General features: G+C 51.0%; 9 protein-coding genes across 9 annotated transcripts; 1 reads left to right on the top strand and 8 right to left on the bottom strand.

The window, feature by feature from the left end:
* Positions 1-54: 54 nt before the first annotated feature.
* Bathy09g02770 (predicted protein) lies at positions 55-1,212 on the bottom strand (the record flags this gene model as incomplete). Its single annotated transcript, XM_007510814.1, has 1 exon — positions 55-1,212. One exon carries the CDS (start codon positions 1,210-1,212, stop codon positions 55-57), a length of 1,158 nt encoding a protein of 385 aa, XP_007510876.1.
* Positions 1,213-1,313: 101 nt separating this feature from the next.
* Positions 1,314-2,033, top strand: Bathy09g02760 (alpha/beta knot family protein; the record flags this gene model as incomplete). The annotated part of the gene is made up of 1 exon (XM_007511022.1): positions 1,314-2,033. One exon carries the CDS (start codon positions 1,314-1,316, stop codon positions 2,031-2,033), a length of 720 nt encoding a protein of 239 aa, XP_007511084.1.
* Positions 2,034-2,111: 78 nt separating this feature from the next.
* On the bottom strand, positions 2,112-3,614 carry Bathy09g02750 (tRNA (uracil-5-)-methyltransferase; the record flags this gene model as incomplete). Its single annotated transcript, XM_007511146.1, has 1 exon — positions 2,112-3,614. One exon carries the CDS (start codon positions 3,612-3,614, stop codon positions 2,112-2,114), a length of 1,503 nt encoding a protein of 500 aa, XP_007511208.1.
* Positions 3,615-3,777: 163 nt separating this feature from the next.
* Positions 3,778-6,264, bottom strand: Bathy09g02740 (unknown protein; the record flags this gene model as incomplete). Its single annotated transcript, XM_007510839.1, has 1 exon — positions 3,778-6,264. The coding sequence occupies one exon, from the start codon at positions 6,262-6,264 to the stop codon at positions 3,778-3,780; it is 2,487 nt and encodes an 828-aa protein (XP_007510901.1).
* Positions 6,265-6,416: 152 nt separating this feature from the next.
* On the bottom strand, positions 6,417-6,623 carry Bathy09g02730 (unknown protein; the record flags this gene model as incomplete). The annotated part of the gene is made up of 1 exon (XM_007510954.1): positions 6,417-6,623. The coding sequence occupies one exon, from the start codon at positions 6,621-6,623 to the stop codon at positions 6,417-6,419; it is 207 nt and encodes a 68-aa protein (XP_007511016.1).
* Positions 6,624-6,827: 204 nt separating this feature from the next.
* Positions 6,828-7,664, bottom strand: Bathy09g02720 (predicted protein; the record flags this gene model as incomplete). The annotated part of the gene is made up of 1 exon (XM_007510917.1): positions 6,828-7,664. One exon carries the CDS (start codon positions 7,662-7,664, stop codon positions 6,828-6,830), a length of 837 nt encoding a protein of 278 aa, XP_007510979.1.
* Positions 7,665-7,990: 326 nt separating this feature from the next.
* On the bottom strand, positions 7,991-8,278 carry Bathy09g02710 (unknown protein; the record flags this gene model as incomplete). Its single annotated transcript, XM_007511244.1, has 1 exon — positions 7,991-8,278. The coding sequence occupies one exon, from the start codon at positions 8,276-8,278 to the stop codon at positions 7,991-7,993; it is 288 nt and encodes a 95-aa protein (XP_007511306.1).
* Positions 8,279-8,384: 106 nt separating this feature from the next.
* Bathy09g02700 (mitochondrial carrier family) lies at positions 8,385-10,451 on the bottom strand (the record flags this gene model as incomplete). Its single annotated transcript, XM_007510900.1, has 1 exon — positions 8,385-10,451. One exon carries the CDS (start codon positions 10,449-10,451, stop codon positions 8,385-8,387), a length of 2,067 nt encoding a protein of 688 aa, XP_007510962.1.
* A 382-nt stretch (positions 10,452-10,833) lies between these two features.
* Positions 10,834-13,107, bottom strand: Bathy09g02690 (predicted protein; the record flags this gene model as incomplete). The annotated part of the gene is made up of 1 exon (XM_007511257.1): positions 10,834-13,107. One exon carries the CDS (start codon positions 13,105-13,107, stop codon positions 10,834-10,836), a length of 2,274 nt encoding a protein of 757 aa, XP_007511319.1.
* Positions 13,108-13,337: the final 230 nt, after the last annotated feature.

Here is a 13,337-nt window from a genome sequence, read left to right as displayed (position 1 = left end):
TGTAGTTGTAGGTTAAGAGAAACGATGATGAAAAATCTTGAGCGCCTCAATTAATTACTCCCGCAATGCCAACGTGATCGATACGGGGCAATGGTCGCTTCCATTCATCTCCGTCAATATTCTACTGGACACCACCTTCACATGTGCGCCTTTTGCGAACATTTTGCTGCTAGCTAAGAAGTAATCCAAACGTAAACCTCTATTCTTTGGCCTGTTCCCGACTCGTTGAGACCAATACGTAAACCACCCGCTCTTCCCAGGATGGAAATAGCGAAAGCAATCTTTCATATCGCACTCTCTCGTCATCACTCCAAACGCGTTCCTCTCTTCCGGCGTCGTCCCTGCTGATTTTGGAATGTGTTTTGCGTCTACGTTATAAATGTCGATATCTAGATGCGCCACGTTTAAATCACCGCCGTAAATCGTCGGTTTCTTCGCCTGCAACGCGTTCAAATGCTCGCGACACTCTTTTTCCCACGTGTTGATTCTCCAATCCAAACGGTCCAGCTTTTGCCCGCTGTTTGGAACGTACGTGAATAGTGCGTTGAACGATTCGTATTCCAAAGTAATCGCGCGGCCTTCCGAGAGATGTTTCCCATCGAGCAACCCTTCCGTGACTTTTAAAAGCCTTGATCCGTCGTATCGCCTCGCGGCGGCGGCGTTCGTAGGGATTGGCGCTTCCTTCTTCTTCTCGCTCGCGCCGCCGCCAAACATATCCTTAATCGACGTTTGTTTCATCGGCGATTTCCCACCTTCTTTTTTTCTCGCCTCTTCGCACTCGCCCTTCGCCAAAACACAAACTCCAGCGTACCCTTTCTTCGCCGTCGAACACGCAAACTTCACCGTCGTAAACTCAGGCAACAACTCCTTCAACTGTCTCGTCGCCTCCTCCACGTTTTCCGGATTAAGCTTGTGCTCGGAGAACATCATCGCGTCGCACTTCGTTTCGTCCGCAATTTTTCGTAAACATTCGGGTTTATTCTTTAACAAAGCGCGCAAACCGGCGACGTTGAACGCCACCGCGGTGAAGCGACGCTTCGTTTCGTCGTCGTCGTCTTTGAAATCTTCGTCTGCGCGTTCCAACGCATCTCGGGGGATGATTTCTGGAATGAGCGCCGCTGCGACTTTCTTTTGCTTCTTATTCCCGTTTATGTCGTTCGCCTCGTTCTCCTTCTTCTTTTTGGTGGTCGCTTTTGGGAGAGGGGAGGACATTTTAAAGCCGACGATGATGAGAGTACTCCGCGCGCAAGTTGTGCGCAATTTCACCTCATTTCCCCAGACGAAATACCTACCACAACAGATATCAGATATCCATGTTACACCGGGGCCTCCTCCTCTTCGGAACGAAAGGGGCGACTAATCTGATCAGATGCGCGAGATGTGCGTGCGTGCGGAAGAACGCGAGGATATCGAGAATATCGACGACAATAACAACTGCTTCTTCTTCTTCTTCTTCTTCTTCTTCCTCGCCGTCGGGAAAAAAGAATCTCTCGTTGCAAACGCAGTTGGACACGAATCGAATAAAAAACAGGCGCGAATGCCTCCCAATCCCGACCGCGATTATCGCGGTCAAATCATCAGGAGGAGGGGACGAGAACAATTTGTATAAAAAGTTGGAAGTTGATTTTGAGACGAAGATTAAGCGATACAATCCTAAGTTTGAGATGATTTCCTGCCCACAAAATCCAAAGAATGAGAAAGGTATCGAAGAGCAAAAAGCGAGCGAAGGCGAGCGGGTGATGAAGAAGATCGATGCGAGAGATTTTGTGGTTTTGATGTGCGAACGAGGACAATCGTACACGTCGGAGAGATTTGCGTCGGATGTTTTGTGCAAGAGCGGGGATTTAGGCCACGGTAGGTTGGTATTTGTGATTGGAGGGCCGTTCGGGCACGGGGAGGAAGTGCGAGCGAGAGCGGACGTGTCGTTGCGATTGAGCGAGATGGTGATGAATCATCGCGTGGCGAGGATGGTCCTCTTGGAACAGATTTACAGAGCGTGGACGATTGTTCGAGGGGAACCGTATCATCATTAGCTCTTTTAAATGTCGTTAGCTAGGTAGCTTTTATTTTTTATGTATGCTTTTTAGTTATTAGTCTATAATTCTATCATTTTAACTACCGGTACACTTCTTAACTAAGTACGCGCCGCATTCTAAATGGGGTGTGTATGGAAACTGGTCAAACACCGCGAAGCGCTTCATGTCGTGCGTTTCGGAGAGGATGAGCATATCTTCCGCCAAGGTCTCCACGTTGCAGCTGATGTAGACAATGTTCTCGAATCTTTGTAGCATCTTGGAGACTTCCGGGCCGCATCCGGCGCGAGGCGGGTCCACGAGGACAGTTTTGATATTCAGCGTGGTTAAATCTAACTGAGTGTCCTTCAATCTCGTGAACACGCGTTCGCCGTCGATGGCTTGAACAACCTCTTCGGCGGATAAGCGCACGACGTGCGTGTTTTTAATCCCATTCATTTCTATGTTTTCTCGAGCGGCGGCTATGTTCGTTTTCGAAATCTCCGTGGATAAACACGTTCGAAAAAAAGGCGATAGTGCCACCGTAAAATGGCCGTTGCCGCAATAGAGTTCTAGAAAATCATTCGTATTCGAAGAAGGCGCGCAACACGAACGCGCAAACTTGAGCATTTCGGTCGCAATCTGCGCGTTCGGTTGAGCAAACTGCCCTTCCAATTGCTTATACTTCAAAACTGTACCGTCCAAGTGAACATTTTCCATCACAAACGCATTCCCTATCACCTTTCTCATCCTATTCGCTCTCCCAACAATCGACACGTTCAACTCCGGATGCATCCTATTCATCTCCTCTCGCATCCCTTCCGCCGCTTTCACCCACTCTTCGTCCAACTTCCGGTGATAACACATCGTCACCACCACGTCGCCACTCGTCGCGGTCAGAAACTCCACCTGAAAAAGCCTCCTCCTCAAATTCGCATCGTCTCGTTCCACTAAACTTCTCACCGAAGGCATCGCCGCTCGCATCGCGTCCGATCCCATCGGGAACGAATCCACCAACACCGTCTTCTTCTCCTTGTAGATTTTCCCGGACGGAAGCGTCGACGTCCCCAAAACTTCAACCATGCTATACCTCGCGTCTATTGGACCGTCTAAATGCACCCCAAATACCGCTCGCATGCGGAAACCGCCATTCGTTTGCTTCGATTTAAATATTTCAATGTTGTTACTTCCATCGCTACCGCTGCTACTCAACAAAGTTGGTGTTGTCTTAATTCGTTTTTGCAACAAAACAGCCACCGCTTTGGATATTTTCTCCCTCAACTCCTCCTCGTACCTGTGCGGGCGCACGTCCACGTCCAATCCTCGCCCTTTTTTGAAATTCGTCTTCTCTAGCTCGTGATGCTTTTCTTCTTTTTCTTTTCTTTCCGTCCCCGAGGAACTGCGACTACTCGGAGAAGAAGAAGAAGACGCTTGGGTGCGGATGCCGGCGCACGAATTGTCCCGAGGAGGAGGAATAGGAAAACGACCGAGACGACGACGACGCGAGAAAGGCACAGGAGGAGAGTAACGACGGGACGAAGAAGAAGAAGGCGTCGAGGAGAGGAACATGTTCCTCGCGCGAGAAACGAGAAGTGCCGCCATTTTTTATCCGATGTTTTATGTGTGTCTGTGAGAATGCGTTTCCCCAATGGTGCGACAAAAAGTGCAGCCCCAAAGAGGGAAAAAATGTATACAATTTCTACTACGCCCAGAACGCCGTCGCTCTCATCAATTTTGATGCTCTCATGATTTCCGAAAAGAATCCTTAAGCTGCCGCGTTAAAGGAGGACACCGCGCCGGCGAGGACTTTCTCGTGCGCGTCGACGTCGCCGAAGTAGGAACACCTCAAATCTCTCTCCTCGTCGTTATCCTCGTCGTCGTAAAACTCCTCCTCCTCCAAATTCTTCCCGTCGTCGTCGTCGAGAAACGATGATGATGCATCTGTGCTGCCGAATTGACGAGGACGACGACGAATGCTGCTCAATCCGCGTCTGGATTTGAATTGACCCAATATGGGCGGCGAGGCCGGTTTGTTCATGGCTTTCTCGAGAAAGGCGAGTCGAGCGCCCGGTCGAGCGAATAACGCGCCATTTTGGGAGAGTAACGCGAGTTTGGAGACGACGGTATTGGCGAAGGACTCGTGGAGTCGCGCGGCTTCGGCGACTGAAAGTTGCGCGAGCGCAGGGTAGGTGGAGTAGAGAGAGGACGAGGCAGAGGAACCAACGTCGCCGCCGCCGCCGCCGCCGAGGGAGGACCAAAAGGAAACGTTTTCGTTTCTTCCCCGAGCAGATGTTGTCGTCCATCCAGTTTGGAATGGTGTACCAGATGGGCGGATAATTGGTTCATGGACGGTACCGTCCAGCGCTGTCGTCGTTGTTTGTGGCGCCACGGTATCCGTCGCGTCGCGTTCCGAGTGGCTCTGCGTCGACAAAGTCGTCGTCGTCAGCGCAGAATCTGGGAACGTCACCTGTCTCACGCGTTTGACCGCCTCGCGATACGCGCACGTCGCAATAGCAACGTCCCTAAACGTCGGTCGTTCGTGCTCACCTAAAACGTTCTCATTGTTTCGATGGTCAATACTACCTTTACCGTTCAACATTTCGTCCCCAAACTCGTCCACGTTGCTAAACATGGCCGCGGCGATTGCCATCCCTAAGTCAGCGAGCGCGCCGTAATCTTCCACCGCTTGTGCCGCTCTTTTGGATGCAATCGACGCTTGCGACTGTCTGTGTTTTCGCATTTGTATCGCTTCGAGGCTTAACATGCCACCAATGCTCCCTCCTACGCCATCGAAGCCGTCAACCCCTCTTACTACGCCGCCGCCGACGCTGGACATGGAAACAGCAGACGGAGGTCCCGCGCTCGATCTCGAGTCCGCCACTATAGCCTTCTCGTTGAAGTCACGCATGGCTCGCGCCACTGCCGTTGCCGGGGCTAAAGCGCACGCTAAGAATGCGCGCTTGATAGATAAAACGTCCAAGAAATCTGGCGTCTTTTCGCCGTCCTCGTCCTCGTCGTCTTCGTCCGCGTTCGCGTCCGCGGCGAATCGTCTTCTCCCCGGCGCGACAACGCCAAACGCAGCGGATGCCATCGCATCGCTCCTACTGTATAGCAACGGTAGTCTCCCGTACTCGAAGTCGTCACCACTCACAATTTTCAAGCAATCGTCAAACGCTAAGATTTGCGAAAACGCGTATTCGGAAACGAATTCGCCTCGCATCGCTCTCATCAACGGTTCCAATGCTGTGCGTTCCGTCCCTGCGGCTCTCGTATCCGGTCGAAACGCGTACGGTTCGGTCAATATCGATTCGCACACGTCCCTGCAAATTTTAAACGCGACGTAAACGACGTACCCTGGAACAAACTTTGAAAACAAAGAAAAAAGAGACGTCGCCGGCGCCAATCGAAACCAACTCAAACAAATTTGAGCTACAAACGCGACGACTACCATCTTCGCGGAATATAAAACCACAATTGGGTCCATCGCGACATCAAACGCGATTCGTTTCACTCGATAATACCGTCTGCGCTGACCGGCCTGCGAAAACTGAAAGTGTAAGTCGTCGTGAAATCTCGGAAACGTAAGAGCCGCCAATCGCACTTTCTCCAACAACGCTTTGTGATTCCCATCGGCGCGAGAGCTCACAATTTTCTCCCTTAAAATCGACGACTCTTTGCTCACTCCACCACCACCACCACTAAACTGGTTCCTCGATTTCTCCAACCAGGACAAAATCCTCGACGATTGCACGATCCTATCCCCGTGCCCGGAAAATGGCGCTAAAACTGTTCTCACGTTTGACCAAACCGACCAATTCCACGTCGCCCACGCCCGCGCCAAACCTAAACTCCCCGCCGACAACACGAACGCGTACAAGGCTCCAAAATACCCAACGCTATCATACTTACCACCACCGCTGCTACCACTACCACGACTACTAAACATTGGCATCAAAAACATCCCAGCCACGAAAACTCTCACGAGAACAAACGCCAAAGCGTCCGTCGCTCTTTTCGCTTTCCATCGCGTCGCGTTCATATGCGAGCGCGCCTCCTCTGCTCGCTTCGCCGAAGGACGGCTCGCATCAGGGAGCGCGATCCCGTGACTCGAATCCAGCATATCTCTCGAGATGAGAAAGTGATAGTTTCGAGAATCTGAAACTCCGGGGATATTCTGATGCCGACCGCCGTTTCCGCCTGCTTTCGCTGCCGTCGGCCTCCCTGCTCTGGCGGTCACGAAGGAGACCGGCATCGCGAGTGCAAAAAAAATCCCGGACGTTTTGCAAAAATTCGCGAACGTCCCCAGTCTCACAAGGAACAGGAGGAAGTAAAACGCGGACACCTTTGATACAGAGTCGTTTTAGTGTTGTTGTTCGAGGTAAGTAAGAAGAGAGCACGTAAACGTCAGCCATGAACACACACCACGAGTAGGGGGAAAATGAGCGATTTTGAATTTCCCGAACAGTAACGACTCTTTAAAAAGACCAAGAGAAAACAAAAACGTACCGGCACGACCATGCCAAACGACGCCCAGAGCGCACACGCGACCGTTCGGAAGAACGCGACGTCGGATAAGTCTTTGCGCCAAAACTCTGCGCGGTATCTGTCCATGATATTTTGAGTTTGTGTGAATTTTAGAACGGAAAAATAATGAAGGAAAAGGCAAGTTTTTCACAAATATACAGGACTAATATGTAGGTTGCGAATACATACGCAGAGTCTAAACGACACGGTGTACACACTCTCGCTCTCTCATTTCTCTCTCTTGTTCTTCTGTTTCTACTCTACACGTGCGTATTATTAGTAGTATCGTTATTATTTCTTCTTCGTCTTCGTCTTCTTTGAAGCGTCGCGGGTTTCTTCTTTCGTCGTGTTCCCGGCTTGGCTCAATATGCAGTTCCACACGACGGAACAGCAAGACATGTACAAAACCTGCCTATTCACGGGAACGAGTGCAAAGTTCACGCAGCTCGCGGGCACCCAAAACGCCCAGCCTTTTTGTAACGTCGGCAACGCGTCTCTTTGCACTTTTTCTCGCCAACTCGTCGCGGTGAACGTATTCGTGAGCAGTTGCGACCAGGCGAAGAAGCACGCGACGACTACCGGCCCGAGCGCGGCTTGGTTCAAGAAGACTTTCGTCGCAAACGGGCGGATGTTCGCATACGCCAACGAACCGGAAACTGTGGGCCATTTTGCTCCCAGGAACGCGTACCACACGTGTTGGAGTGGACCGTAGAAGGTCAGGTTGAACAGAGACTGTCTCGCCGTTCTCGGGGAATCGTACTTCTCACTAAAGCTGTTGCTCGTGTGTTGTTGTTTTCGTTGGTGTTGGTGTTGCAAAGTTTGCGCGACGCAATCGCCGACGATGCCTAAACCAGCGCTCGTGAGCGCGGATTTCATCATTCCTGGTGGTATTCTAAATGAGGACGACGACGAGTGCGCCACACCGTTGCTACCAGCCGCCGCTTTCGTCGTCGTCGAAGGCTGATGATGCCGATGACCGTTGGCGGATTTCCCCAGACCACGAGGAGTAGTAGTAGTAGTATTGCGCATCATCATCGACCCCGCGTTCTTCGCTCTGACGACGACTCGCTTCCAAAGTTCACCGTAGTTATTCCCACTGTTGCTATTCGCGATGGTGATGAAACGCATTTAGTATTAGTATTAGTGTATATATGTGGAGTTCAATGTGTCTTGAAGTTGTCTTTAAGTGTATTTTGGTGTCTACGAGTATATCGCGCCGTATAACTACTGTACATTTTCGTGCGTGCGTCTATCTCTCTATCTCTCTCTCTCTCTTTTTCTCTGTGTGTGTGTGTGTTCTTCCTTCTTCGTAACTGTAGTGAACGATATTCGCTTGCTCCTGTGTCACGCGTTTATGTCAGTTACACTTTTAACTACTCCTAGACTACTACTCACGAACGACGAACGACTCGACGAGACGATCACACACATCACACAAAAGCTACAAAAGACTACTACCCGCCAGAAATGGGCGGAATAACCGCCACCTCGCTCCCACTCCGAATCTCATCTTCATCCCCTTCCGTGTACTCGCAATCGACGGATATCGCGGCCGTTTCTAAAATCCGAGCGAGTTTTTCCCCGTGCTTTTCAATCAGAGCGACTTTAAGCGCGGACACGTTCGTCGTCGCAAAGGAGGAGGAAGAGGAAGAGGTGGCGAAAGAAATTCGCTCGGACTCTGTTCGAGTCGCCTCTCGAGCGGAGGCGAAGTAAAGGACGGTGACGGTGACAGTAGTGGACATGTGTGAAAATGCGTGCTGGTAATGTGACGGCTGTCTTGACGACAAAAAACTACTCTTTCTCTCTCTCGCGCGAGAACGACATCTGAACATTTTAAACGTATTATAATTACGCCATCATCATGCTGCTAAACCTCCAATCGCCGATTTTATCGCTCTCTCTTTTCAAATTCTTTTTAATCTTTTCGACCAAGTTTGGATCTTTCTCTCGCAACTCTCGCAAGCTTTGGCCGTCGATGGCTAACGCTTCGACGTTGCCTCGAGCGACGATGGTCATTTGGCGAGGATTGCCGGTTAATAACGCTTTGCCGCCGAAATGACCGCCAGGGGCGAACGTTCGGACAATTTTACGGATTTGCTGCGGGTTTTTCATGTTTATGAGTTTGTCTTCGTCGAAATCGGCGTCTCTGGCGACCATCGCGGCGCGGCCTTTGAGGACGACGAAGAACGTTTTCTCCTTGTCTCGGTCGCCTTCGCGGATGATTTTTTCGCCGGATTCGTAGCGGCGTTTTTTAGCAGACTCGACGATTAACGCGCGTTCGTACGGGGACATGCCTTTGAAGACTTGGACGGAGTCGATGAGTTTTTTGTCGCGCGACTTTCGCCAGCTCGTGGAGAGTTGTTCGCGATATTCTATTTCGTCCATTTTTTTGGCGTAGTATCCCATCATGGCGTCGCCGTCGGTGGAGAAATCGGACGTGGCCGCCGTGAATCGGTCTTGATCTTTGTCGTCGTCCTTTTCGTCTGCTTTTGTTGTCCTCTTCTTAACTTGTCCGCGTAATCGTTGCGCTCGCAACGTGGCTCTCTTGAAATCCATCTTGTCGACGACTAAACACGTCGTCGAAGTTTTCGCGACGACGGTTTCCCCGGCTCTGTGGTTCTCGTGAATTAACGATTGCTCGCCGAAATACGACCCAGAACTGGCCACGCCAGAGTTAGGCGTCAACGCTTTCCCGCGCACGATCAGCACCATTTCTTTCTCCACGTCGCCGCTTTTGCTAATCTCTTGTTTCGGTTTGAACACTTTAACTTTACACATCTTCGCGAGCTCGTTGGAGACGTCTTTATCGAAAATCCCAAGCTCTCGAAATCGTTTGGCGTTCAAATCTCTGACTATAACCCGCTCTTTCCCGGTGATGTATTCTAAAATGCTGAACATAGCCGCGTAGTGCGGCGCCGTTCTCAAAAAGTGTGGAATTGCGCCTTTATACAACTTCAGCGGTCCTTCTTTCAATACGATGTATCGCATCGCTTCGATCGAGTTTGAAAAAATGTGCGGTTTCAAATACACGTACGCTCTGCTCGTATCGATCGGTTGCATCACCGCCACGCTCGCGGCCGCACTCAACACCCCTGACACCCCCCCTAACCACGGCGACCCGGGTGGAAACACCTCTTTCTGAATCATCCACTCGCTCGCGACGCTTTGCACGGTTAAATTCACCGAGGACCCCAACATATCTCTACACACGGACGCGCCGACCCCTTTATAAAGCGCCTTCCACCCTTCGCCTTTCATAATCGTCGAAAACGCGTTCGTCAACCCGGTATATTCGCACATATCCGCGGGAACTTGCATCCTAGTCTTCACTAAATCGAATGGGTTCGAGCTCACCGCGCCTAACGCGCCGCTCAAACTCCCCGCCACGAACCGCTTCCACGCCGGCACGGGAACCTCCTCTCCCGTTTGCGCGTTTCGATGTTTCCCCGGCGGATGTAACGCTAACAACAAAGGCGTGAACAAACCAATTCTAAACATATTCTTGCTCGCTTCTCTCGCGACCGCCGAGGGTAACCCTCGATACGGCCCGGCGAGAAAGCCTTCTCTCTTCGCCATGTTCCTCACGACTTCGAACGAACTCTCGCCCCAATTGTTCTTCCCGGGTAACTGCTGCAACGTCTTCGCTCGGTCCATCGGGTTCGTGCAGCACACCGCTATGGCGCTCGCCACGCAGGCGTTTGGAATCGACGTCCAGTTCGGGAGTTTGATCTTTTGTAACGGCGCGTTGAGGAGATTCTTCACGTTGTTGTTGTTGTTCGAAGAAGAAGAAGAGGGAGAAGCGCTGTTCGTGGTCTCGCCGTTATCCGTTGAGGAATATTTCTTCCCCAACGGAATGCGAGGGAGTCGTCCTCCTCTTAACGCGCTCGAAGAAGAGGCTGAAGATTTAACGGACATGATCTCTCCCTCTCTCTCTCTGTGTGTGTGTGTGTGTGTTTTACGCGTCTCAGAGATCCTCTCCTCTCCTCTTCTTTGTCTTTGTCTTCTTCCCGGAGTAAAGTTTTGTTCGATGTATAAATATGTGCACGAGTGGGGGAGGTCAACTTCTAAGGAGAGAGAATATGCTGAAAAGAGAAATATTCCGCCTTTGAAAGCGCGTCGGCGATGAAAGAGAGCGTTTTATTATTCATAGTGTTACGATTTAAATAATGATTACACGGTATCCAAGAGTCGCGCGAAGACTAAGAGGAGCTACTTACAAACGTTCTGGTCGCGGTGGTGGAGGTGGAGGTGGCGGCGGCTTCGGCGGCGACGCGGCGAAAAGGCGGCGTCGGTGTCGTTATACTTCGACGCCCAATCGAGCGGCTTTCTCTTTCACCGTCAGGAGCGCGTTTTCTTTTTCTAACAATTCGAGTTCTTTTCGGAGGAGGAGGAGGTCGGACGGCGTCGTCGCTGGGTTTTCGAGCATTCCGATGACTTCTTTGCCTTTGGCTTGAAGGTCGCTTCTGCTTCCGCTTTCGTCCTCGTCCTCGTCTTCGTCTTCTTCTTCTTCTTCGTCCTCGTCGTCGTCGTCTCTGTGGTGGTGGTGGGAAGAGTGACTTCTCTCGTTGCTAGATGTTCTGCTGTCGTCGGATAAGGCGTCGTCGTCTTCATCGTCGCCGTCGAAGGCATCTTCGACTTCGTCCACGACGTCTTCCATGACTTCGACGAACGACTCGTGCGCTTTTTCAACCTCTTGTTCATCTTCCTCTTCGTTTTCTACTCCGGACTCCTCCGCGTCCTCCTCGCTATCGTCCGCTTCGGACGCGTACAACACCTCAGCGTATGACACTAAACCGGGCATGTTCAAATCCCAGCACTCTGGGTGATGCACTTTATCGCACTTTTGCGTCAAGAATTGTTTCGGGTCCGCGACTTCGACTTTGGGAACCTCTCCCGCCGTATCCGCTTTCCAGCCTAAAACTTCCCACCATTCCGCCGGTCTCCCCGGGTACTGATTGGCTGGAGTTCCCATGATGTTCACGCCGTGGTCGCATTTGTCCGTCGGCGCTCGGCCGAACGGCTCTACCGGTGGATGTTTCGACGGTCCTTCTTTCAAAGTTGAGCAAATGCCGAATTTCAAATCCGAGCTGACTTGGCGAACCAAGTTGCGAAACTTCAGCGGCCACTCCGACGGCGACTTGCGTCTCCACGCGTGGAATTTATTGTATTCGCTCTCGCTTGTGGCAATTTGAGCTAATTTCGCCGCTAACTGGTCGATGCTGGCGTAATCTCTCAAATCAATCACGGCATCTTTGGACGGGATGTAATCGTCGAACCCGTCCCAACCGATGTAAATCGGAATCGAACCTCTCGTCAGCGCGTCAAATATTTTCTCAGTCATGTAGTGCGGACACTGGACGCCGTTTTCCAACGCGAAGTAAAACATATAGTTCGATTTCATTTCCTGCTGCTGTTCGAAGTCACCTAAACGTCCCACATCGTCCGGCGGTGGTGCGATATTTTGCTCGCACCTCCCCATGCTAAACACCGGAAAATGCTTCGACAACGCCACCAACAAGTTGATGCGATCGCGCTGGACGCAATCTTTGGACATCCACGCGACGACTGGGATTCTCTCTTCCTTTGCTTTCGTAAAATACTTAAAGTCTCTCATCAAAGACCCAACAGATGGCCCGAACGGGTACCAGACGCTCGATCGCAAGTTTGAATCCGGATCGCCGTTGAACCACGCCAAATACTGCATATTCGCCAACGATTTCTGCGAGTACTCCGATTCACCTCTCAACTCGTAACCGTAATGGTCCGGCGATTCGTGCGCGTAATAGAAATCGACCACATCTGAACTCAGTTTCGGTGGCGGATGAAAAACGTTGTCCTCCGCTCTCGACGTGATGTTCCCTTGCTTGAAATCATTCTTGAAAATATACGCGAATTGGCTGAACACCCTGACGTCGCACCCGGTAAAATCGCCATTTTGAACATCCGTTCTCACTTCTTTGATGCACATGCCTTCTTGAAACATAGAATCAAAGTTATACGTGTACGAATCGTCCCACTCCCCGGGTAAACACATGACGAACCCGTCGTCACCGCTGCTCCCGCTAAACGCCGGCGTGTGGTACCACGAACTCTTATGATGCGCCCAGTTCGGGTCAATCGATGGAAACACCGATAGGTTCGGAATATCGTTCTGAATGGCGAGTTTGATCGGATCGTTCGCGTTCGCGCCGTCGCTCATCTTGTCTTCAATCATCCGCAAGTCTTGACTACAAATTGGAGCTCCGTCCGGGCCATCGCCTAAACGACTGTTCGCAGAAGAAGACGACGACGACGAAGAAGAAGAAGAGTGATGCCGAGATCCCAATCGAAACGACACGCTTCCTCTCGCGCTATTATAACTATTACTACTCCTACTACTCGCAATCGTGCCAAAACCTAACAACGCCACCGCACCGAGCGCAAACGCGGAGACGCGAGAAAAAGGCGAAGATCCAAATCCTTTCCCCGCGGCATCATCAGCTCTTTCATCGTCATCATCATTTTCCCCGAGAGTGCTCACGCGTCGTTGCTCCACGTCATCCTCCACCGATCGATAATACTGCGCCCTCATGAGAGTATCGCTTTTCACGATTACAACAACGCGAGAGAGAGAACGAGAGAGACGGTGCTTTAATGCGTAAGTATCCAGAGAGAGAACGAGTGCGTCTCCCCCTTCAAGTGTTTCTCAGGAAGAAAAAAAGAAAGAAAAAATTGGGACATTGGATGTTTAGGGTTTTTAGAAGTGCGGTGTATAAAGAATAATAGTATAATAAATAGCATTTAATAAAAACCTCTTTTCTC

The sequence above is a fragment of the Bathycoccus prasinos genome (genome assembly GCF_002220235.1).
Source record: "Bathycoccus prasinos genomic : Chromosome_9".
In the NCBI taxonomy this organism is placed as follows: domain Eukaryota; kingdom Viridiplantae; phylum Chlorophyta; class Mamiellophyceae; order Mamiellales; family Bathycoccaceae; genus Bathycoccus; species Bathycoccus prasinos.
This window is presented reverse-complemented; position numbering and strand designations above follow the sequence as displayed.